This window comes from Lycium barbarum, chromosome 2, assembly GCF_019175385.1.
Source record: "Lycium barbarum isolate Lr01 chromosome 2, ASM1917538v2, whole genome shotgun sequence".
In the NCBI taxonomy this organism is placed as follows: Eukaryota; Viridiplantae; Streptophyta; class Magnoliopsida; order Solanales; family Solanaceae; genus Lycium; species Lycium barbarum.
The window spans coordinates 139,442,015-139,468,293 of NC_083338.1; the positions used below are offsets into that span (position 1 = coordinate 139,442,015).

The following is a 26,279-nucleotide window of genomic DNA, read 5'->3' on the forward strand; positions in this document are numbered from 1 at the left end:
ATATAGGCCTTGATCATTGACGACACCCTCAATCATTTACAGATCCTCTAAATTATTGCTTGTTTACAAAAGCGGATCTAGAATTTAAACTCTTGGAGTTCAACCTTTTAAATTTTTTAGCATTGAATCATTATATTTTTAAAGTTATGAGTTCATATCTACTATTTATTTTAAATTTAGTAAATTTTTACATATAAATTTGTACACCGCGTCGAAAATTTGAGGTTCAATTGAACCCCAAATTATAATGCTCCATCCGCCCCTGCTTGTGTATATGAACTACATATCTATTCTGCAAACAACAAGAAGCTCTAGTTCATATACATATCTCATTATTGACAAAGCTCAAGAAAATTGGAAATGGACAATCAAAGCAGCAGTACTAGCAAATGGAGAAACCTTATTCTAGTACTCAACTGTATCACTCTCGGCATAGGCTACTGTGGTGGCCCTTTAATCTCACGCCTCTACTTCCTCCACGGTGGCCAAAGAATTTGGCTTTCTAGTTGGTTAGCATGCATTGGATGGCCAATTTTTCTCATTGTCCTCATTATCGCCTATTTTTTCCGTCGTAAAACCCAAGACTCTGATACCAATCTTTTCATGATAACTCGTCAGGAGTTCACTGCATCGGCTGCCTTAGGCATCCTTGTTGGACTCGCTGGCTATCTTTTCGCATGGGGACCTGCGAAACTTCCCGTTTCTACTTCAAACGTTATTTATGCAGCGCAACTCGGATTCACTGTAGTGTTTGCTTTTTTCATAGTGAAGCAGACGTTGACAGCGTATTCGGCGAATGCGGTTGTTTTATTGATTGTTGGAGCTGGAACTTTGGCTCTTGGAGCGGACAGTGATAGACCATCAGGAGAGTCAACTAAACAGTATGTTTTGGGGTTTGTAATGACACTTTTAGCTGCGGCGTCTACAGGGCTTGCGTTGCCTTTACTGGAGTTGATTTATTTGAAGGCTCAGAAAACTGTTACTTATACTATGGTCTTGGAGATTCAGATGATCCTTAACATTTTCGGTTCTGCTTTTTGCACTGTGGGAATGATTATTAACAAGGATTTTCAGGTACCGCAAGTTCCATCTAGTGTCTTTTTTTCATTAACTAAATTATGGCAGAGAATACTAAGAACTAAATCAATACTTTTAAGATTCTAGAAAAATTTGTGAGGGTTTGGATACTCAAAATTTTACGAAATGTATGTGTATTTTATTTACTCTGACATGTGTGTTGGCTACTTGTTTATCATCTACTGGAGTTAAGGAGGTCTTTACTACTAAATCTTTCAATAGAAGACCGAAGAGATGAATTGTACTCCCTCTCCCTCTCCCTCTGTTTTAATTAATATGACATAATTTGAATTGATACAGAGTTTAGAAAGAAATAAAAACTTTTGAAACTTATGATATTAAATATGTAATAATATTTGTGTTGTTATAGAACTTCTGAAACTTAACATTTGTGTGGTCATAGAAGTTTCTCGTTAGGTTAAAATAAGAAATATGAAATTAAATATTTTCCAATTTAAAAGTATGTCATCTTTGGAACATATTGAAAAGGAGAAGTGGAGAACAGGTTACATAAGCTGGAAGGTAGGGATTAGTGAACAACTAGTACTATTTTTAATTAGTTAGGCTCTTAGAAAGCGAAAAGGAACATATATATATCTTTTATTTTTGCAAATAAGAAATAAACATTGAACATTTGTACTCGTTATAATTTTGGTATATGAGTGTTACCTAACTATATGTCGTGTTAAATATTTACAGAGAAGAGGGTAAAAAAGGATACGATTTATCGTGTTAAAATTGTAAAATTTGTTATTCATCTTCAAGCAAGTCGCCTTAATTTTTTCCTGGCTAGTTTAAAGAACAAAGAGATGGATATTTTGGAATAAGAATCAACAAACTGTAGGATCATAAAAACATATAACTCAGACATCAATGCAGAAGGTGGATTATGTTTGAAAACATTTCTTTATTATACTTAGTAATTATAATCGTTCTCTACAATATGTTTGGCAATTATAAAAGATATGTATCTCTTGTTTGGCAACTTAATTATATAATTCTTTCTTCTTTTATTCATTATAACGACATATCTGATGATCGGCATAGAATGATAGAAGGAAGAAATTATTTGTTCTCTATTTCTTTTTGAAATATAAGTAAATCAATTTTGAAGTCGGGTTAAGCCCAATGTTAATTTCTTTTCATAGTATTACAGTAAGTCTATTCATTGTTTACTCAATGTTAGAGCCCCATCTTATTACCCATGTTCCAAAATCCAAATGCTCAGTACTATCATGCGCGAATCAATTTACATACCAAACATGAAGTGTTTTCGGAAATTCTCACAATGCAAATTTTGCAGGCGATTTCGAGGGAGGCAAGCCAATTTGAGCTAGGAGAAGCTAAATATTATTTAGTACTAGTATGGAGTGCCATTATTTGGCAATTTTCGACACTGGGAATCGTTGGAGTAGTCCAATACGGTTCATCTTTGCTATGTGGAATTTTAATTGCTTTCTTACTTCCACTCATAGAAGTATTAGGTGTGCTTTTGTATCATGAAAGATTTCAAGCTACAAAGGGGCTTGCTATATTCCTCTCTCTTTGGGGATTTGTTTCATACTTCTATGGTGAAATGAAACAGAGCCAGAAGAACAAAGAGGAGAATCAAATTCCCCAAACATAAATGTCTCAAACCTCACCGGTACTCTGATATATTGGTAAATCAAGTACTTTTCTTTTGTATAATGTAATGAATAATTTCTACTTTGTTGTCCTATCTTAGTAGTTACTAGTGTGCAGTGTCAAGGTCTGTTTAGCATAAAATAAAAAAAATACCAGCATGAACTAACACAGAAACTTTTACACAAGTAGTCGGCCGGTTCTCACGGATATACATGATTTATACACTGATTTATATACAAATATACACGTTGTACCTGAATCATATATCAGCCGACTATTTTCAATTTAAACAATTGGACGAGTGGTTGTTTAGATTAATTCTTCAATAAAAAAAGTCATGCAAAAATATTGAATAGATATACTATTGAATAGACAGGTCCCATCTATAGCAACAAAATAACAGTGGTGGTTTACTTGAAGCAGTCCATCAGGCTTTTGTTGAACTTAGTGAGCACAGACGTTTGGATTAATTCTTCAATAAAAAGTCATGCAAAAATATTGAATAGATATACTATTGAATAGACAGGGCCAAGCCCATCTATAGCAACAAAATAACAGTGGTGGTTTACTTGAAGCAGTCCATCAGGTTTTTGTTGCATTTTTTTGCACGGATTGCCCTTCTTTTGGGGTGGTCTTTAAATTTTGCCCCTCATATTTGTGGTCTTTAAATTTTGCCCTTCGCTTGGATACCTGAAGTTTTGGGTTCGAACCCCTACTCAGGCATAAAATAAAAAATGATTTCGCAAGACAGGGCTGGGGGGAGTGTATGCCGGATCCGGCATAAAGTCCTTAAGGAAAAACTAAAGTTATGCCGGAGGGGGCATAAGTTTTCCTCAAGGCATAGTTTAGTTATGCCTTGTGGGACAAAACTTTTCCTTAAGAAACTATGTCTTATGGGGTAGACTTTTAATTAAGGCATAACCAAAAGTATGTCCCATAAGGCAGAACTTTTTCTTAAGGTATAGACTTTGCCTTATAAGGAAAACTTTTAGTTATGCCTTAAGGAAAAATTCCACCTTATGTGGCATACTATAAAAGTTTACCCATTAAAAGTATGCCCCCACAGGTATAAACTTGTGAAGGAATTACCAAAGTTATGTCGGACCTGGCATACTTATGCCAAGTCTGCCCATAAGGCATAAGTATGCCGGGTCTGGCATAACTTTGGTAATTCCTTCACAAGTTTATGCCGGTAGGAGCATACTTTTAATGGGCAAACTTTTATGCCAGACCCGGCATACTTATGCCAAGTCTGCTCATAAGGCATAAGTATGCCAGATCCGGCATAACTTTGGTAATTCCTTCACAGGTGTATGCCGATGGGGGCATAGCGAAATTTAAACTCTGCCTTGCGAATTTTTTTTAAAATTTTGACTGTGTGGGGGTTCGAACCTGGAACCCATGGGGTTTAGCCGAAGGGCAAAATTTAAAGACCACCCCAAAAGAAAGGCAATTCGCAATTTTTGTTAAACTTAGTGAGCACAGACCCGTTATCCTTTCACTGCATAGAGCAAGAGCTATTCGTTGCTCCGTCAAACCAGCCTCACGCAGTCTGCCCCGCTTTAAGGGCCAACTGACCCATGCCTCCATGAAGCCCGGGCCGGCCGGCATACCACCACATTAATGCTCCCACTTGGGTTACAAGCCCATGTCACCAAGCTCGGTGAGCAGCATCCAATCACATTCACTTATAACTAGGAAAGATCTTTCTTTAGCTGTCGATGTGGGACAATTGGAAAATGGTTTGTATTTATCTTTATTCCAAATGTGCTAATCACCATCAACTACAAACATTCGATCACCTATAACTGTGTGAGCTAGCTAAGGATAAAATTAAGGGTGTGTTCGGTACGGAGGAACTTTCCTGGAAAATATGTTCTTGGAAAGTAAGTGCATTTCTACTTAGTTTTATCATGTTCAGTTGGGTAGTGGAAAATAAGTGAATTCGTACTTATTTTCTCATGTTCGGTTGGGTAGTGGAAAATAAGTGAATTCGTACCTATTTTCTCATGTTCGGTTGGTTGGTAGAAAACATTTTTCAAAAAATACCCACCCAAGCCCCACCAACCCCACTCTAAACCCACCACCCCATACCACACCAACCCTCACACCTACTGTACCCCCAACCAAATCCCACCCCCACCAAACTACCACCTTCAAACGCACTTCATCTTTACCTACCCCTACCCCACCACCACCACCCACCCCAACCCCACCCCACTGCTCCATCAAACCCTCCCACCCACCACCCCCTCCCAAATTTTCTATATCATATATTTTATGTTACTTTTATTAAAAAAATTTAAAAAAAAAAAAGGGAAATTTTTTCTTACCACCCACAACCTACCCCCACCACCCACCCCACACTAACAACGCAAACTTTCCATTTTTATAATAAAATGGTAAAATTAAATATGAACTAGAAAATTCGAGAGGGGGTGTAGAAAATAAAAAAAAAAAGCTTTTCAAAGTTTTTTTTTTTTTAAATAATAATATTTTTTTTGGAGAGGGTGGTGGGTTGTTGGGTTGGGGGGGGGGGGGGAGGGGGTTGGGTGTCGTAGAAAACCAAAAAAATATATACTTTTCAAAATGTTTTTTTTTAAATTAATCTTTTTTTTGGCGCGGGGGGGGGGGGGGGGGGGGTCGTGGGGGTGCGTTATGTAAAAACCCAAAAAAAAAAAAAACTTTTTAAAACTTTTTTAAGGAAAAAATAATTTTTTTTGGAGGGGTGGGGGTGATGCGTGGGGTTGTGGGAGTAGTTGGGGTTTGGTGGTTGGGGGGTGGGTTGGGTGGTGGTAGGATAGTTGGTGAAATGTCACTTGTAGACTTGTTTTCCTACTTTGATTAGGGAAGTCATTTTTCCTATTTTTAAGGAATTTGTTTTCCTAAAGAAAATGTTTTCGAAAATTTTTAACAAACCGAACACACCCTAAGAGTTTCAAGTTTCTTAATTAGGCTAGCTTTAAGTCTTCCGCTGCAATGTATCTTTTGTACATTCAGCCTGATAATTATCTCAGAACTTCTTGTGATATATTTAAAGATATTTCAGTTACTTTCGTGTCAAATATGGTATACGCAGCTTGCCAGTGTCATTCTGTAAATTTCAGCTTTAACATTCCTCTCCTTAGCATATCTATATTGCCTGTGTTAACTCATTTTTCCAGTTTATTGCTTTCCTATCAATGTCTTACCACTTCAAAATTTTCTCCCATATAGCAACAGAGAAAGTTAGCAAGGACTTAACTAGCAGATTTCTCTTGGGGATAAGATAAAACTAAACTCTAAGTCTTTGAATAGAAAAAATGTTAAAAGCATTAATTTATTTCATAATTTTATAAAAACATGTAGAGTTTCCTCCAGTTTTATGACCCAGTATTCTCATTGTTGTGGGAGTTTTAAAAGGAAAAGATAACTCATCGTGGGGACTGGGGATGATAGTAAGGCCTTTATGGAGTAAAAAGTAAAGAAAATCGCTCTTTAATCCTTATAGACGAACTCTTTGTTGATAGAAGTTAAAATGGTTATTTGAATCGAAAACATGTTCAATATATTATGTAATTAAAATATAACAATTAGACAAGTTTTTTCATTATTTAATCTTCGTATTATAGTCTCAATATAACTTGTTCACAAACTACAATAATTTCAGGCTCAAACTAACTTATAAGTTGAGTTGTTGACTGTATACGATATTGCTTGGGTAAAATCATGTACACACTATTGGGCAAACACTCCTCCCCTTTATTATGATGGTCACAAGTAGCAACACTATTAGTGTTTCTTTCTGCTAATTGAGAATAATATACATGGTCACAAACTGGTCACAAACTTACATTTGAGGCTGTCTATTTGTAATACCTCATATTCTTTCTGAATTACCTCCTACCATGATACTCTTCATTAATCGGATTTCAAAAGAAGATTCTTTATTCATTACTCTTGATGAATGATTAATAAAAAATTGTCTATCTTCTTAGAGAATTAAGAAACTTCCTCAACCTTACTGTTTGAGAAAAATATTTTCATGTCCTAAATTAGAAGTTGTGCAGTATGAAGGTATGTTTAGCATTTAACCAAAAAAAGGAGGTCTGCTCAACATAAAATAAAATATTGAGGTATACATCGAATTACCTCCTACCATGATACCCTTCATTAATCGGATTTCAAAAGACGATTCTTTATCTATTACTCTTGACGAATGATTAATAAAAAATTATCTATCTTCTTAGAGAATTAAGAAACTTCCTCAAAATTATTGTTTGAGAAAAATATTTTTGTGTCCTATATTAGTAGTTGTGCAGTATGAAGGTATGTTTAGCATTTAACCAAAAAAAGGAGGTTTGTTTAGCATAAAATAAAATATTGAGGTATACATCCGATTCTTTATCCATTACTCTTGACGAATGATTAATAAAAAATTGTCTATCTTCTTAGAGAATTAAGAAACCTCCTCAACCTTATTGTTTGAGAAAAATATTTTCATGTCCTATATTAGTAGATGTGCAGTAAGAAGGTCTGTTTAGCATTTAACCCAAAAAAAAAAAAAAGGTCTCGTCTGTAAAACCAGACTTCACGCATTCCACCCCGCTTCATGAGCGGAGCTAAGTGACCAGCCCAACATTCCACCAGATTAATGCCCTCACTGCGGTTACAAGCCTACGTTACCAAGCTCGGCAAGTTGTGTTTGCTCACATTCAGTTATAACTAGGAAATATCTTTCTTTAGCTATCGATGTGGGAATATTTGGGATATGACTTACATTTATATTTATTTTATGGTGTACCAGTAATTGGATTAATGTTTTAGAATGCCTATTTCTAAATAACATAAAAGGGTCAAATACACCCCTCTACTTTATTTTATTGTTGAAGTTAATCCCCCGTTATACTTTTTCGCCATACATATACCCCTACCGTCCATCAAAGTTCTAAATCTATCCCTCATTCTAACGGAGACGCCACGTGGCAGCCTTTAATTAAACAACCCAATCAACAAACTAGAAACCCCATCCGAATAAAACCCAAGACCCGCCCGACCCATTTCCCCTCTTATTTTTTCATCTCTCGTTTTCACTCTCTCAATTTAGAACCCCATAAAAAAAACAGAAACTGATTTTCTTGCCACATGCATTCAAGGAATGGGTTTGTTGCATAGAAGAGGGACAAGAGCAATGAGTAACCTCGTTGTTGCTCATGTAATCGAATCAGTAACAAAACAAGAACTGAAAATTAGTGGTGAACTCGGTGCTTGAAATTACGAATTGGTTTGATTGTTTGGAGCTGCTCTTTTGTGTTGGAATTGTGCTAGCAATTGATATAAAGAGCTGGGTAAAATTAAAAAACTCGAACTCCGATTGTCGGGTTCTTAAAACAATTGTCGAAGTGCTAAATTATTCTACTGAAGTTGATTGGGTCTGTTTTGTTGAGCTAAGATCTTAGATTAACTACTGATTTTGGCTTCGTTAAACAAGATTTCCAAGTAAAAGAGTTGTTGGGTTCCTTGGTGAATGGGATTTCTGGCATTGGAACTTTGAAATCGAAACTTGATAGTACTTTGGAATTGACGGCCATTTTCCCTGTTTCCGGAAAACAAAGGATGAGAGAAAACGCATTGTTCATGTGTAGCAACAAACGAGTGACGAATTGACCGACTGTTTGATTGTTTTCCAGCAACATTTGTGTTGTTTATTAACACCCTGTTTGGATGGTCGTTCCCCGTGGAAGTTGAGCATTAGATTTTCTCCATTTTTACTGATGAGAGAGGTTTTTAATTTGGAGTGGGGATCCGACAGGTTATGGGCCGGTACGGGTATTTTTATGTTGGGTTGGTTCTTCCTCTCAGACGACGCCACGTGGCGTCTCAATCAAACTAAGGGTATATTTAGAATTTTACCGGACGGTAGGGGTATGTATGGCGAAAAAGTATAACGGGGATTAAGTTCAATAATAAAATAGAGTAGAGAGACATATTTGACCCTTTTCCATATAAATAAACAAGTTTTCATCAACCGAAAATAAAAGAGGAGCAAACCAGTACAGCTTGGGTTACATTATCAGAGAATATGGCAAATGGACCAACTCAGTTTCGTTATATTCTATGTCAGATTTGGTTACCAGCTAAAATATATATAGCAAGTATAAGCTAAATTTGTTACCAAAACTTTGTCCTGTCTCGGTACAGAGCAACTATAAATAAATAGACATGTCGACAATGCAAGGGTCATTAGTGATTTTAAATTGCTGCACGAGCATATTATTACTGTTTTAAGCTGGCTTTGCTGCGCTTCAGCCTCCATGATCATGATAAGTGATACCAACCCCACGTTCATTAGCAGAAATAACAATGTTATAGCAAGTCATACTATCAATTATTCTAGAGTCATATTACGTTAGGACAAACATTAAAGTGCTGATGTTTAATCATTTTTACGAAAGTTTTGAGAGTTTTTTAAACGAAATGTATGATACTAAATTTAGTTCACTACATATAGTCACATATTGGACATGCCGCCTCCCATCAAATTAAGCTATAAGTGAAGTTAAAAATGCCATCTCGTTATCGCATTGCAACGGCTTATACTTATTGTTCTCCACCTCCACCTCCACCAAGTCTGCCGTCTCATGATCCGAAATCTCCACCTCCCCCAGTGACGATTCCTATAGCTCCACCGCCAAATTTAACGCCTCCTGGTGGTAGTAATGATACACCGCCTGTAAAACCTCCTGATCAACAAGGTGGAAAAATCCCACCCTCACCACCAACATTGCCACCACAACTAGTTCCTCCGCCCCCTCCCTCATCAAGTTCAAATCCTGGATCCGTCTCCGCTCCTCCTCCGAGTGGTCCTGGCAACCAACCACAACCACCAACGTCTTCTCCTCCAGGTCCTCTTCCACCACCACAAATTCCGAGTTCACCACCAAAGACTTCCAACAGTCCTCTTTCACCTTCACAAACTCCGAGTTCACCACCAAACACTTCCAATAATCCTATTTCAACACCACAAACTCCAGGTTCACCACCACAAACTCCAGGTTCACCACCAAACAATTCCAAGATTCCACCTTCATCAACTTCTTCACCATCAAATACCTCGCAATCTTCATCTTATTCACCAGGAATACCATCTTCTACGCCACCACAAAACTCGCAATCACAAAGGCTAGCACCTTCATCACTACCTTCAGAAGGTGGTAAAGTCCCTTCGCTATCGCCATTAAGTTCACCTCCTTCGGCATTAACACCGCTTCCCACACCGACTATTCCTTCGAGTACTTTTCCTCCTCCACCATCTAGTAATAGTATTGATGTTGCTCCGCCATCAGGGGGAGGCGGAAAGCACACAACAATTATTGCGGTAGGCGTATCAATAGGGGGTATCTTCCTCCTAGCATTTGCTGTTGCTCTCTTTTGCTTATATAAGAAAAAGAAGCGCGTCATGGTCCCAACTGCAGCTTCTTCTTGATATCTCAAAACGCCGATACATATTACGCTGTAAATTTTGAATATTGTGTTAATATTTCTGTCTTGTATGCCTTTTCTTCTATGTTCTTGTTATGCATTTCTTTAATGTGCCATGTTATATCCAGTGATCTAAACTGCGAGAGAACTAATTTAATTTCGCAAAATAAGAAAACGCAGGGGATTTATGGTATTTGAGATTTATCTCTGCTTTATTTTAAACGGCGTTTGATGTCATGCAAATTCTGTACGTAAAGAATTTAATAAGATTGTCCCAGTCTTCTGTAGATGATTAAAGTTTTTTTTTGCTTAAAGGTGATTAAAGATTTCCTGTTTAAATAGGTGCACTTCAACCTTTCACGAATGTTCTAATATGACATAGCTTGCTAGTTGCTCCAAGTCTCCTTGCATATATATTAAACACACAAAAAATGGATTCACCAAGCTAAAAATCATGCTAGAAGGCTAAACTAAAAGTCAAAATAAGCTTACACTCCCAAAGCAAGAACTCATAAAAATAACAAGGAGAAAAACAGATATTGATAATATGGATATCCATAATATCCATCTGGATATCTATTTTTTAGTGGATAATATCTATATTTGATGATTTTTAACTGCTTAGTTTTCTTTACACGGCGAGGGACCAAAATATACTCATCTGAATCCTACCTGCATCGCAGATTAAGAATTACAAGATGCGCATACAAGAGCAAACGACGTATGAATTTAGCATGCCCCAGAATAACTCGATACATGTGTTGGTGGGATGTATGAAACATATCGGATGCCAAAAGCATATTGGAGAACAAAATCTTTTCATCTATGAGGAAAATAAGAGGACGTACAACCTTTCATCCCATCTGCCTAAGAGTTACCTAGTACATATGTTATTGGGGGTAGTAAGTACCCAATGAAATAGCGGAGATAAAAAAAAACTGCCTCAGACACTGCCATCATTAAAAATAAAAGAGGGTATACAATAAAAACACCCAAAAATATATATATATATATATATAATAGAGCCAGTTCCAGAGAACACAAGTTTGTTGCCAAGTAAATAGCAACTGAAAGAAATGGCTCATGAAGCAAAGCTAAATGATTAAAACAGCTCACATATTGTTCCCAATCTCCAAAATATTCCTTTAACAGTAGAAAATCGAGTTACTGTACTAAAATACTAAAAAGCAAGTTCCATTTGTCTGATAATGAACTTTAACCATAAAACAGAACAAGCCACTAAAACCAACAAAGAACTGCTGGTAATACAAAAATAATATAGAAGACACTCATTTTTTTAGAATGGTAACAGCGGACAGAAAACTCTCATCGTTGTCCAACTTCAGCTTTCTTCTTCTGCCACAGCCTATCAAGAGCACTATCGGCGTCTCCCTGCAAAGAAGTGTTTTCAAGTCAATTGCAGTAACAGCACACAAATGATGAATGTCGAGAAACAACAAGATAAACCACCACAACAAGATCCAAAGATAATAATACCAAAGAACAATTGACTTAAAAACACAACAACAAGATCCCAAGATAATAATTCTATCAAAGAAGAATTGACTTGAAAACACAACAACAAGATCCAAAGATAATACTTCTGCCAAAGAAGAATCATATAATCATATGCCCAAATCATAGCTCTAAAAATTTAAGTGAGAGAAGCATCTCTCTTTCTGTAACAAGTTTTTGACAACGGATAATAAGCTAGCAGAATGCCAGCCACCAATATGGCAATACATGCAAAGAGCTAATACTGCTTTTAAAGTATATCATAACTCGTTATCGATGCTCAATTTACAGTTTCAGTTTCAGTTCAGTTTCGCTGAAAGAAGAATGGGAAGAGAAAAACAACAAAAACGTACTGCCAGTACATCATGCAACATCTAGAGGCGTGATAGGTACTCACACATCAGCCTAGTAAGTCATGTAAACCATAACAATTTTGCCCACACATACAAAGATATGGTATGCAGTTTTAAAGCTCACGAGGCACAATCAATAGTTCTCTCAGAAAACTCAAGTAATTCAAAAGAGACAGAAAACGAACTGTTCGGCATGACTCAGAACAATCCAAAGCTAAAATTACTTTAAAATGATATTCAAAAGTAAGAACATTACCTGGGCACTGATAAATCCACAGAGAGCATAAGTGGTGAACTGGCCAGTGTATCGGCCAAACTCATCCAAATGCCCAACGTTAAGCTGGACAGATGCATGATCCTTGGAAGTGATCAGCCTATTAGTGGCAGAGCTGCATCCAAATATAGTACGTTAATTATATAGGACAACCTAATATACATCTTCATTAAATAGATGGAGATGCTGAATCTAATCCATAAGTGTTAGGAAGTAACAAATGCATACCACTTCCTGGGGATGTAAAGGTCCATGTTTTGTCCCTCGTCGTTCTGCATATTGACAATGGCTTTACACAAATGGACTTTAGAAGTGGAAAGCTCCTGGGGGTTTAAAAGGGAAAGCAAATTAAAAAGAACAAAACAGCGTTCTTTTTCATGTGTAGCGAGCCTACATTAGGCCACTCAGTCTTCTAGAATGAACTGTAATCCAGAAGTATTTAAGCATATTCAAAGGCATCCACAAAAGCAAAACTAATTAAACTTCTCCCACCCAACTCCACATGATACAAGTATGAATTCAAATGTTTGACTCACTTGGAGATTAAGAGATCAATAGACGGAAATACAATAGGTGTGGAAGTGTGAATACAAAGTTGGCTTGATAACAAAAAGATAACCTCATTTGTCAAATTTGAATAACTGAAAATGTAAGGTTAAATGATCATATATTGGGATGGAAGGAGGAATTCTGTCATTTATCTTCACAAAAAAAAAAAAAACTACAGTTTAGTCACCTTTCAAGAAAAGTTCAGATTGTGAGTGACATTATGCATCGCATTATCTTTTGAGTAGGAAGATAAGATTGAAGTTAAGACCCTACTCAGATCATTCTCTAAATGCAAAGCCTACTCCTCTAACACAATCAACAAGTCGAAGCAACAAAAAAGGATGAAAATAGTAACATATTTTTTTGGTAAGCGAAGATGCAAATTAGTCACACATGTAAGATAAAGCATCACTCATGTAGCTAAATCAGTTATACAGAAAATTCTATTTTCAATCACATATCACAACCTGAAACCTAACTCACACCCCAAAAATTAACTATTAAGGTGAGACAGCCCAAAGTTATTTAAACTCCCACATCACCACATATTATACCGATGTGGGACATAACGTTTGATTACACGAACATTAAATTATATATCCAAAATATTACAGAGACATCAAGGAACTCTATAGACTACGAAAATTGGCATGAGACATTATGTGTCACGACCCAACCCCGTAGGCCGCGACTAGTGTCCGTGCTGGACACTCGGACGTACCCAATAACCCAAACCAGCGTATAAGCAGAATATTTAAATGTAAAAGTCAATTGGCGTTATTAATTATCACAGATGAACGGATAAAGCACAAGGAAGCCGATCAGGCTGTCACAGATCATACCAACCCAAATCATATGCAGAACCCACATATATGTCTACAGACCTCTACAGAACATAACAGAATCATAAGACGGGACAGGGCCTCGTCGTACCCCTGAATAGCGTACATAAATACAACAGCAGCAGACTGTACCAAGGTATAGGCTCTGGACAAAAGAGCGCTCCAGAATAGCAGAATAGATGTCCTAGACAGGCGGGTCAGCAAATCTGTCGTTAGTACCTGCGCGGCATGAAAACGCAGCCCCCGAAGAAAGGGGGTCAGTACGAAGTATGTACTGAGTATGTAAAGCACAAAACGTAGTAAACAAGTCATAATCGAAGCAGAAGATACAGAAGATGAACGGAATAGCCAGAGTAGCAAAATACTGATCATAAAGCATAAATAGTATTTGCAGAAAACATAGGTCATACCTGGTCCCATTACGGAACAAAATCATAACCGAAACAGAACGTACAGAAAAGTGAGTGTGATGTCCAGAGTATCAAATGCATATTTTCAAAACATGAGGAGTGTGTACAGAAACATATGCCATATCATATCCGACCCGTGCCAAGGGACTCGGAAGACAGAACGTGGCCACCCCCCGACGCTGGTGCCACAACACATAAGGATCAGAAAAGGGGAATGACCCCGTAACATAGCATAACATATCAAATGGCCATATCAGATCATATCATATCATATCAGAATAGTGTACATGGCACAGCATACTCCACAACCCATGTACATATATACCTGCCCCCTCACATTGAGGCACGGCGAACAATGCAGTGGAAGACGCTTGAGAACATATCCTGGCCCGGGCTCAGTGTGGGAAACATTGAGACATCCACGAATGGAGTAGTGAGAAACTAAATGCAATAAAATACCATATATATTTCCAGAGACTCAATGAGGCATATCGAATGACAAATCAAAGCAATGAAATCGGACGGAATCATAGTAAGTGAATTTCAGATGTTATCATGGGTTACAGAGGCATAATCTTTCTGAGATCGTTTCCAAGTTCCAAAACAATTTATAAGACTTAACGGAATATTTAAAACAATTTTTGTTTCATAGCTAGAGGAGTAGTTAAAACATTTCATTTTATATTACTTGAAAATAAGACAATAGTACCATAAAGGACAAAGCGGGAATAGTAGGGCCCAAATTACATATATTAAGCTTATAGAATCATCTACGGAGGTCCTGGGGACATTCCATAATTTTCTAGACAATTTGCGGAAGTTTACACAATTCTTTCAATAAAGCATACTTATAGGGTTCAATTCCATTGAATGAAAAAGGGATATTTTCAAATGCGGATTCCGATGAACAGAATACTTTTCGAGACTCAAATCCGATCTGTCACGACCCAACCCCGTAGGCCGCGACTAGTGTCCGTGCTGGACACCCAAACGTACCCAATACCCCAAACCAGCATATTAGCAGAAAACATCAAGATGGAAGTTAGTTGGTGCTATTAAATATCACAGATGAACAGATTTTGTACGTGGAAGCCGATAAGGCCATCACAGATCATAACAACCCAAAACATATACAGAACCCACATGTATGTCTACAGACCTCTACAGAACATAACAAAATCATATGACGGGACAGGGCCCCGTCATACCCCTGAATAGCATACATATATATACAACAGCAGCAGACTGTACCAAGGTATAGGCTCTGAACAAAAGAGCGCTCCAGAATAGCATAATAGATGTCCTAAACAGGCGGGTCAGCAAATCTGTCGTTAGTACCTGCGCGGCATGAAAACGCAGCCACCGAAGAAAGGGGGTCAGTACGAAATATGTACTGAGTATGTAAAGCACGGAACGTAGTAAACAAAGTCATAATCGAAGCAGAAGATACAAAAAATGAACGGAATATCCAAATTAGCAAAAATGCTGATCATAAAGCATAAGTAGTATTTGCATAAAACGTATGTCATACCTGGTCCCATTACGGAACAAAATCATAACCGAAACAGCACGTACAGAAAAGTGAGTGTGATATACAAAGTATCAAATGCACATTTTCAAAACATGAAGAGTGTGTACAGAAACATATGCCATATCACACCCGGCCCCTGCCAAGGGACTCGGCAGACAGAACGTGGCCACCCCCCGACGCTGGTGCCACAACACATAAGGATCGGAAAAGGGGAATGACCCCGTAACATAGCATAACATATCAATGGTCATATCAGATCATATCATATCAGAATAGTGTACATGGCACAACATACTCCACAACCCATGTACATATATACCTGCCCCCTCACATCGAGGCACGGCGAACAATGCAGTGGAAGACGCTTGAGAACATATCCTGGCCCGGGCTCAGTGTGGGAAACATTGAGGCATCCACGAACAGAGTAGTGAGAAACTAAATGCAATAAAAATACCATCTATCTCCAGAGACTCAATGAAGCATATGGAATAACAAATCGAAATGATAAAACTGGACAGAACTATAGTAAGCATATTTCGGATGTCATAATGGATTACGGATGCATAATCTTTCTGAAATCATTTCCAAGTTTCAAAACAACTTATAAAACTTAACAGAATATTTAAAATAATTTATAATTAATAGTTAGAGGAGTAGTTAAAACGTTTTCTTTAAAAGCTGCTCGAAGACCAGTCCAAAATACAAAAAGGGTAAAATCGGAAATAGTGGGCCCACCTCGGAATAAATGAAGCGGTGGGCTCAAATTACGTATTTTTAGGCTTATGAAGTCACCTACAAAGATCCTAGGGCATTCCATAACTTTCTAGGCAATTTGGGGAAATTTGCATAATTTTCCAACAAAGTATACTTAAGGAGTTCAATCCTATTGAACAAAAATGCGACAATTTCAATCGCGGATTCCGATGGACAGAATATTCCCCAAAGCGTAATTCCAATCCTAGTACAACTAGGACATGCCAAGAGAAGAATCGGGATAGCTTTACATACCTTTCTTGGCCTTTACGCTTGCCAAGACTCAAATTCCGTTTCGTCCAAAACCTACAAATGGTCACATTTACCAATTTACTATTCATAAGACTTAAAATTTCAACCTTAAGCAATTCTTGTCTATAAAAATTTGGGCAGCATCTCCCCTATATATATATCATCCCCGAGGTTAAAACTCGGCTAAAACAACAACCACCACACCAACAACAATATATACAACATCAATAATCGACTTGGAACGCATTCTAGCGTAAATAGTCTTATTTTCCAAATAATGCGACAATTCCAAATCCAACTTTGCACTTACAACCCAATATCAATATTTTCATATTCACATACTAATATAAGACCATTCAAACATAAACCAAAAGTATTCCAAGCTATATATTCAATATTCAACAATTCCATCAACTTCCATATTCAATCCAAAATTCTTATATATGCAACAAAACCATTCCAACACATTTTCTACTTACTAATTCATCTCCAACAACAATCTACACTTTTAACCTTCCAATTCTTTTCATTCTTTTTACCATGCAATCTATGATAGCAATAACCATAATTACTAAATAAAATCAGTCCATTATTCCACACCAAGCAGCCCCCTACGGCTTCCACAATGCATCAACATCAACACACAATTTTATACATGCAATTCACATTTACACATGCACAACATATCCAAATCACCTTAAAACAGCCCCCATGGCTTCAACAACATTCCAACACCAACATTCATAATTTCATACATGCAATTTATATTTACTCATCTACCATACGTTTAAATCCTTACTAAAACATGAAAAAAAAAAAACGAGCAGTCCTTACCTTAACAAATTGGCTTCTTAGCTTAGCTAGAGTTTGTGAACTGAACTAATAATTGTTCTTGTTGCTCCAATGGCTACTCCACGTTGCTATGCACCTTCCTAAGGATTGGAACACTTTGGAAAAAATATTTTTTGAGTCAAATTGGAGAGCTCCAATTCTGACCAGCTATGGCCGAGAGTCTCTCTCTTGGCTTTTTTTTTTTTTTGTTTCTCTTTCTAATACTTAGCTTAGAGTAAGTGGACTTATGATGAACTAAATTATTCATCAAAACATACTTTTACATGCAGCCCTTGAGCCTTCCACGTGCTTCTCTTATGTGTCATCCACTTGTGATTTGTTTTTCTTTCTTTAAAACCAACTTTGCAAGAATATAAAATGAATGCTCATCTTTAACTCTATGTATATGCGTTCCAATTGCTCTTCACGTGCTTTCCCCCATGGGGACTAACTATTTCAACTTTGTTTTATTATTATAGTTATTTATTATATTTTTTTGTTAAACGAAAATCGGGTGGGGCCCACACGGCCACTACACCTTTTAATGCGCATGCAACTTTCCTTGACAATTTCAAATGATGCTGTGTCCCTTCCATGTGAATAAAATAATACACATGCCAAACATTTATCTTGTACACTAAATCTGAAAACGTAACCAATCCATATTAGGTCCACATCTGGAAATCATGGCCCCTAAAATTTCTCACGTTAATTCATTTGCCTCCCAACTCACTTAAATATTTACCACTTAATAATCTAATTATAGTTAATTAATCCCTAATCTCCATTAATATTTTCATACTAATTGAAACTTATAAATACTCGTGCACTAATTAAAATTGAGAATTAAAAGTCTCTATTTCATATCCCAAAATAATCCCGTCCTTAACCTATGCCGATTCGCTTAAAAATACTCCAATGTAAAAAAAAATATGGAATATAACAGCTTCCATATCCGGAAAAAAATCAACTACTAAAATTGCTTATTCTTTGTGCACATTTTATGTTCTTGGACGTTGGCTATCAAAAATGGTGTCATACATTTGTGTTTTGGATTCTGTGTAATTTGTTTGGTAAGGATGAATATTAAAGTGTAGTGTAATGACTCATTTTTCCTTTACACGTGTGCATTAACAAAAACTATGTTCTTGACTTATACATATCCACTTAATTATAATTAGTACCATTATTAATTTCGTACTGTCTCACTTTATTCCAATATTTAATCAAATATCCGTATAATTAATTTCTTAATCTCAATTAACTTAAATAGAAATTATTTTTAATACACTTCAAATATTTATAACACGTCTGTACCATCACTACAACCACCCATAAGCTTGGGAGGATAACCTCATTTTCGTTACTAGTGTCATCTAACTCGCACGCTTTCCGACGTACGAAAATACGGGATGTAACACGATCCTAGTACACCTAGGACATGTCAAAAGAAGAATCGGGATAGCTTTACATACCTTACTTGCGTCTTACGCTCGTCCAAACTCAACTCCCGTTTCGTCCAAAATCTACAATTGGTCATAGTTGCCAAATATGAGTTTCAAGTTTTTAAGAATTCAAATTTAAATCCATATTTGTCTACCGAAATTTTGGCAGCATTTCCCCTATAAATTCCACATCCCCGAGAATCATCTCGGCCCAAAATATCAACAACAACAACACAACAATACCAACAACCACAACCAAACACATTCTAACACAACTAGTCTTCTTTTCTACATAATACAACCCTTCCATTCCAACTCCACAATTCCAAACTAATATCAACATTTTCCATATCCATTAACTAATTCAAGATTATTCAAACATATTTCAATAGTATTTCAAACAATACTCAAGGATTCAATTAATCCCGCCAACTCCATATTCCATCCGAACTTCTACAAATACAACGGAACTACCAAATTGCATTGTTTTCTTCCAAATTCATCAACAACTACCAAAGTTCACATTTAGCATCTTACTTTCATAATTGCATAAAAATTACGTAAAAATCACATAATCTCTCATAACAACCTACAACCAATTTCAACAAGAACAACAATATATCAAAACAGCCCCCAACTATAACATAACGATGCCCGAAATTCTAACGAACGCTTACAATACACCAAGCAACCCATATACACTTCTTATACCTTATTTCATGCAATCCTTGTCACACCTCTTTTTAACCCGGGAGAGTTAAAATTAGAGTTAGACGTATTGGTGATTCTTGTTTTTTTGTGTTTGTTTTAAGGAGTCGCCACCTAATTATTTATGGTGAATTAGGACACCTAAAGTTTATTAAAGTTATGTTTAAAGTTAACTCTGTTTAAGGTCTGCGAAACTTAAGATTCCAGGTAAGGGTTCAATTAGTCTAAAGGGAAGGTATTAGGCATCCTTTAAGACCCATTAACAATGGTTAACCGACCGGACTAAAATTTAATTAGGCTAGGTGTAAATATAGTATTATAGAAAAAGAAAGTAGATGTGTAAGTATGGCTAAAGTTATAGATAAATATGTAAGAATGCTATTTAAAATAGAACTTGTAAAATAATAATAATTTGTATAAAAGAGTACTTTTAACGCTATTTTGAAAAAATACGATTTATAAATGTTGTTAAGTTTTAGACGATAGTATAATAGTATTGTTTAAAAGTAATACTTATACGAAAACATAATAATTTACATAAAATAAGATTTTTAGAAAAATAATAGTTGCAAAAAGAATTTAGTTCAAAAAATGGACATGTAATATTTATATTGGAAGGAAATGACTAAAATTTAAAAAGTTATTTAATAAAATTTTAAAAGTTGTTCTAGATAAATACGTATTTCGATATGTATTTTTGAATGTTGCAAAAAAGAACTTAAAAATGAAAAGGTTGTTTTGTTGAATTAGCTCGCCTTTTTTATTTCTCAAATGAATTAGCATTAGTGTCAAAATATGTAATGTTTTAAATTTCTTAACTAAAATATGTGGTCATGTTATTTGAAATTCTACTATTCTAATAAAGTAGATATTGTAGATATTATGAATAATCTAACAAAAAAAGGATGCAATCTTAAGGGATTAACCATTTGGTATTCTTTGAATTAACCACCCGTTATTCCCGAAACTTATCTATACTAATTTTCTTATAATTCATCTAAGCCAAATAGAAACAAGAGTAAGATAAAGTGTTAGTCAAAACCATACAAGTTAAGCATAAAATAAAACTAAAGCACGAAGTAAAATTAAATGGGATTAATCCATTTTTTCATGGACTGCTGCTACACGTTGCTGTTGGGCTTCAGCCCAGCGATATGAAATTAAATGAATTGGCCCATTTTGACCGATCACTGTAGATCTGCTGCTGCTATTGGGCTTGGCCCAGAAATTCCTTTTTATTATTTTGTCGCAAGTGGGCTGACTCGAGAGAAAAATTTCGTTGGGCCTTGGCCCAATACCGAATGCGGGGAAGGATGAATCCCTCGAAGTCGTATACGAGATGGTCATGCACAAAAAAAATAAAAGGGATTAGTGTATAATCCATAAAACTCGACATATATGATGCAAATCTAAAAATAGGCTAATAGTTTTCGACTAATACGTGACTAATTTAAACAAGTAATGGGAAAAGAAGTTAAACGAATATAATGGGTCCATGTTCGGATTAAATGTCCACAAAGGAATCTCAACAGCCACACGAGCAACTGAGCGACAAACCAACACAATGTCTAGCCAAAGCGATATAAGGCAGCAATGATTCAACCAAATAAACACCGAACTATCGATGGTTTATTGTAGTAAACAACAATAGTAACAGGCAGCCGTATATAGCAACAACCATATTTTTATCCAATGTGACGTATGTTCATTTTTTGTTGGGCCGTATGTACATATGTAAGCATGATGGCTGAAGTATTGGTCTTCATAAAAATGATCCGATTCTTAGTTATAACAGAGAGAAACTGCCACAATCAACAAATTATTAGCGCCGGTCGTACAATTTAAACAGAGTTATTTAAATCACGGTTAGCCATTTTAAGGTTAAAAATGACCAGAACACAAAAGACCATCAACAAGCAATTCAAACACAGAAATATGAAGGCAGCAGCCGAACTTAGATGAAAGAAAGAAAAAGGGGATAAAAGGCAACACATACAAATGACAATACTTAACAACGTGACACTTAGTATAAGAGGTGATGCCTTAAAACCAAAGAGGAAAAAAAGTAGCAGTTTATAGTAGAAGGACAGAAGATGTAAAACTGGGCGAGCAGAGTTGATGTACACAAATATAGCATGGGACAAAACACATTGTCATGGCATAAGTGCACTCAAGTTGCAAATAAGAACTCAACGTATTGACTTTGACAATTTCACATGGGATGCACAAATAGGGTGAGGGTACAAATTTAAACCTAAACAACTATGGGAGAAAAATCATTGTAGATGGAGGCCGAAATCCCTTTTAGTTCAACTGGTTTTCTAAAGGGAAGAAACCAGCTTCGAGTAACAATCTTTCTAAAGCGGAGATTCTCCATTGCCATTTAAACAAATTCAGAAATCAGATTTCAGCAAGTTGTAGGGAGAGATTAATCTTAAAATATTACCAAACTTCATTTTCGAATAGAGGACAAACAAGGGATCAACAACTTCATTTTCCAGAACTGATCATGAAAAAGGAATAAGATATTTTAACAGCATCAATTGTTTTAACAGCAGCTGAATACAAAATAAGGATTTGGGACTAAATGAGGCCAATGAACAACATAGGCATACTATATAGTCGTTTCGCTACATCTAAACCACACAGAGGAATCCTCTCTTGAACTTCATAACGAGACAAGAGGATCGACAAAGGAAATGCTCGATATCAGCACAACAAATATCAAGCCTCAAACATATAATAGTAATGTGCTCCGAAGACATGATTTTACACTGGGAAACAGAAACTCTAATTCAGGCTTTTATTTCAAACGAGCAGATTCATTTCGCATTCCCAGTGAAAGAAACAGAGGAAATATTGAAGTTTAAAGTTTACCGACCTGTTTTAACCACATACACGATATACTTGAGATATACACAACACGGTGTGTATATCAAATGTATATCGGATGTATGCCCTCTTCTTATCTTGATAACCCAACCGTATATCCTATGTATATTCGGTTTTAAAGTAAGTTAAGTCCTGGAAATTCAAGTCTGAACATCCAAACTAACAGACATCTTTCAAATTTCATCTTAACGATCGTTATTCTATCCTAACAGCATCCAAACATCAAACAAACAACACGACGACAGCGAAATTACATAACCACTGAACATACAGCAGAGTAAACTAAAAATCTTAAACAAGCAGAAATTAAAGATCACGAGTGACAATTATATCGAAGTTTACCTGTTTTGCGCGCAATGGACTGGGATATCGAAGCCTCGAATCTACGCTCGATTTTAAAGCAGCAGTAGAATTGAAAGAGTAAGCCACCTAATATATTGAATATGTATTCCCAAATACAGTAATTGAGAATAGATTTTCCAAGAGGGGTTAAGGTTATCAAAGGGACTGAAATTTCGTATTCTTTTTGATGAGTCGAATGATAAATTAAGAATGGAGAGCAAGGACTCGGTCCCTCTACAAGCTGAAGAATCCCCTATTTTTTTCGATCTGTTCTTGTTTGTTTTTTTTTGTCTCCCTTTTCTGATCTCGTCTCCCTCCTCAAAACCCTGAATCCCCCTTTTGTTGCTGTCCTTTTTTCCTTTTCTCTCCCCTCGTTGCCGTTGTTTCCCTCTCTTGTTGCTGTTCTGCCTCCTTTTTCCGAATCAATTCGCCACCCATTTATAGGGTTTTAGAGGGGGCGTAGGAGAGAGAGGAAGCGGGGAACAGGGGTGAGTGGGTGACAGAGAACGCGGGGGACAGGGGTGAGTGGGAGAGAGCGTGGAAGAAGAGAGAGGAGAGGAGAGGAGAGGAGAGGAGGCGATGGTGAGAAGAAGAAGGCGAAAAAGAAGGAGAAAAGGGAGAAAGGGAGATGGAGGCGGAAAGAATGAGGAGATGAAGGGGAAACCCTTCCTCATTTTGCTGAAAAAAATGAATTGGACCCGGTCCATTTGTGGACCGGGTCAAATTTTAGACTGGGTATTTAAAAGAATGGATTGGTAAACTAAATATGGACTGATCTAAAAATTGAGATAAAAAATATGGTCTAGTCCAAAAATATTAGGAATTAATCGGACTTTGATTTGGGGTCCAGTAAGTCAAAATACGGACTGAGTGCAAGAAATAGTTTGGCTTCTAAATTTGAATAAGAGACACATTTTGATTAACGATGTATTAAGGGTGCCAGAATATCACCTAATACAGAAATATGTAATTATAAAAAGACCCGGGTAAAAAATTATATGATGTTGCAAATGACCGTGCAATAATATTTAATAACAAACGCTATCATTTAAATGTGCTAAATAAATGCGATGTGTGTGAGGAAGTTGGTAGAAATGTCGAGAAATGCAAGTTTCAATAATACTAAATAATAGTAGCAAATAAATAGCGGTAGTAATACTGCTAAATAACAATGATAATGGTAATAATGATAATGTTGATGATAATGGTGATAATAGATATAATAATAATGGTAAATAACAAACATTGATAAAAAAAAATGATAATAAATTAATAATAATAACAATAATGGGGTAATAATAAAATAATAATGATAATAATAATAAGAAATAATAATTATGTTAATAATAATAATAAATAACAATTATTGATAAAATAATGATAATAATTAATAATAAAAAATAACGATGATAATGATGATTAATAATTGATAACAAATAACGCTGATAATAATGATTAGTAATTAATAATAATAATGATAATGATAATGATAATGGAAATAACAAGAAATAATAATTAATGACAATTAATAATAAAAATGATAATTTAAGAATAATAATAATAATAATAATAACAATAATAATAATAATAATGATAATAATAAACTGCAGAAGAATAAATAAAACGTGGGCGTTAATAAAAGACTAATAATTATAGTAAAACTTAAATGCATATTTTTTAATTTCTCGAAATACCAGAAGTATAAATAGGTATTTCGGAGGAGATGCGTGACAAAATTGGGTGTCAACAATCCTTCCAGCAAATTTCAGGGAAATACCACAGCAGCCACACGACACCACATCATCTATTCATATGCAAGTAAACCACATTATTATCTCTATAATCCTTACAACAACCCACAACAAATTTAACTCCAACTCTAACCATTAAATTCCTTCATTCTCATCACATAATCCATGATAATAACAACAATAATCATATGAACATAATCATACCCTCAATCCTTTCAATTCAGCAAGGATAACAACATGTCCATAAAACAACACAACTTTAAATTTAACCATTTAATTTCCTCCATAATGCTACTAAAATCAATTCATTATTCTTACTCAAAATACCCCCCTTACACGGCTCAATTTATAATTCAACATCAACATACATAACCTTTTACTTTTAACACATAATTCACAACGATAATAACAACAACCACAATCGAACCAATTTCTAACTTAAACAACTTCAATTCTGTCCATTTCAACACCAACACTTAATCATGCAATTTTCTTACTTCCAATTCCACTTCATACAATTTTAATTTTTCCATTACCACACCATTAATCCAACTATACCATAAAGTGAGAAGATCTTACCTTAATTTAATCGGAGCAAATTCTACACTCGCTTGCACCAATTGCACCGCCTCTTCTTTCTTCAATTTAAATCCTAACTTGCCGCTTCCTTTGGGACATTTAAATCACCTTGGAGATTTAATCAATTTTTTTATTTTATTTTTTTAAACAAGGCTGGCCGTGAACAGTGCACGCGTGAACAGTGTGCCGCCGTGAATAGTGGTGCCGTGAACAGTGGCGCCGCCGTGAACAGTGGCGCCGCCGTGAATAGTGGCGCCGAGAACTTCTCTCTCTCTAAGCTTGAGAGCCCCTCTCTCTAAGACCTAATTTGCAAGATTAATTTGTGAAATATGTGATGACTTAGTCATCCACTTATACTTATATATTATCTTTACAAAGTGGACATGTGTCAATTTTCATGACATGTGTCCATCTTTATTCAAGTCCAACCAAATCTCGCCACGTGTCGTGGGGCCCACTTTTTGATAATTAGATTAATTAATCATTAATCCCCACTTAATAATCTAATCATGGTAAATTAATCCCAACTTTCCATTAATATTTTTTACACTAAGTAAAATTTATAAACAATTCATGTTCTAATAGAAACCGGAAATTAAAGATTTCTACTTCGTGCCTGAAAATGATCCCGTCTTTAACTTGAGTCGATTCTTTTGTGAATAACTCGACGTATAAAAATACGGGATATAACGTTATGATACTAAAACAAGGCTATGAAAAGGCGAAGCAATAAAGGGTATAGAGCGACAACTAGGTTGTACCTGTCAGACAGACAAAGACGACACCAAGGAATATGCTTGGAGGAAAAGAAGTAAAGAAGTAAAATGTTTATAGCAAAATTCCTAAATCAGCTAAAATTGACTTAAATAACCCCACTTGTTTGGCGCAATTACGAAACCCGATCCTTGACCCATCCAACCCGGGTAGTTAAGAATTTCTCTTACAGGACTTTTAACAACCGCACATTATAGTGAAGCTCTTTTAATATTGACATAATTGCAGATATAAATATATTTTTAAACATCAAATGTTACACCTCTTATATTATGAAAATTTTGCACGTATATAATAATGTTGTTTCTGTTTTT

General features: G+C 35.9%; 3 protein-coding genes and 1 long non-coding RNA gene across 6 annotated transcripts; 2 read left to right on the plus strand and 2 right to left on the minus strand.

Annotated features, from left to right (window-relative positions):
- Window positions 1-272: 272 nt before the first annotated feature.
- LOC132622919 (purine permease 1-like) lies at window positions 273-2,794 on the plus strand. Its single transcript, XM_060337608.1, has 2 exons — window positions 273-1,074; window positions 2,381-2,794. The coding sequence occupies exons 1-2, from the start codon at window positions 361-363 to the stop codon at window positions 2,702-2,704; spliced, it is 1,038 nt and encodes a 345-aa protein (XP_060193591.1). The 5' UTR covers window positions 273-360; the 3' UTR covers window positions 2,705-2,794.
- Window positions 2,795-9,247: 6,453 nt separating this feature from the next.
- On the plus strand, window positions 9,248-10,168 carry LOC132629012 (vegetative cell wall protein gp1-like). The gene has a single exon (XM_060344759.1). It carries the CDS (start codon window positions 9,248-9,250, stop codon window positions 10,166-10,168), a length of 921 nt encoding a protein of 306 aa, XP_060200742.1.
- A 1,018-nt stretch (window positions 10,169-11,186) lies between these two features.
- LOC132622932 (small ribosomal subunit protein eS21y-like) lies at window positions 11,187-26,034 on the minus strand. 3 transcript variants are annotated; one of them, XM_060337641.1, is made up of 5 exons: window positions 25,953-26,034; window positions 13,830-13,916; window positions 12,535-12,629; window positions 12,289-12,421; window positions 11,191-11,556 (listed from the first exon to the last, which is right to left on the minus strand). In XM_060337641.1, exons 3-5 carry the CDS (start codon window positions 12,582-12,584, stop codon window positions 11,491-11,493), a joined length of 249 nt encoding a protein of 82 aa, XP_060193624.1. In that variant the 5' UTR covers window positions 12,585-12,629; window positions 13,830-13,916; window positions 25,953-26,034; the 3' UTR covers window positions 11,191-11,490. The 3 variants fall into 3 exon arrangements, with proteins under 3 accessions (XP_060193610.1, XP_060193624.1, XP_060193616.1); XM_060337627.1 differs by lacking the exon at window positions 25,953-26,034 and having other exon boundaries at window positions 11,187-11,556; window positions 13,830-14,518; XM_060337633.1 differs by lacking the exon at window positions 13,830-13,916 and having other exon boundaries at window positions 11,192-11,556; window positions 25,953-26,016.
- On the minus strand, window positions 15,333-25,664 carry LOC132622927 (uncharacterized). The gene is made up of 3 exons (XR_009576045.1): window positions 25,192-25,664; window positions 18,950-19,000; window positions 15,333-15,445 (listed from the first exon to the last, which is right to left on the minus strand). It is a non-coding gene; the product is annotated as an uncharacterized LOC132622927 (long non-coding RNA).
- Window positions 26,035-26,279: the final 245 nt, after the last annotated feature.

What these genes read in the sequence shown, in the direction of transcription:
- LOC132629012 (XM_060344759.1), top strand. Translation starts at nt 9,248, where the DNA reads ATGCCATCTCGTTATCGCATTGCAACGGCTTATACTTATTGTTCTCCA.
- LOC132622919 (XM_060337608.1), top strand. Translation starts at nt 361, where the DNA reads ATGGACAATCAAAGCAGCAGTACTAGCAAATGGAGAAACCTTATTCTA. An exon ending in TTATTAACAAGGATTTTCAG is followed by an intron (nt 1,075 to 2,380) that starts GTACCGCAAGTT and finishes CAAATTTTGCAG; the next exon opens with GCGATTTCGAGGGAGGCAAG.
- LOC132622932 (XM_060337627.1), bottom strand. Translation starts at nt 14,117, where the DNA reads ATGGGACCAGGTATGACCTATGTTTTCTGCAAATACTATTTATGCTTT. An exon ending in TGTCCAGAGCCTATACCTTG is followed by an intron (nt 12,630 to 13,829) that starts GTACAGTCTGCT and finishes TTAAACCCCCAG; the next exon opens with GAGCTTTCCACTTCTAAAGT. An exon ending in CTTTACATCCCCAGGAAGTG is followed by an intron (nt 12,422 to 12,534) that starts GTATGCATTTGT and finishes ATTTGGATGCAG; the next exon opens with CTCTGCCACTAATAGGCTGA.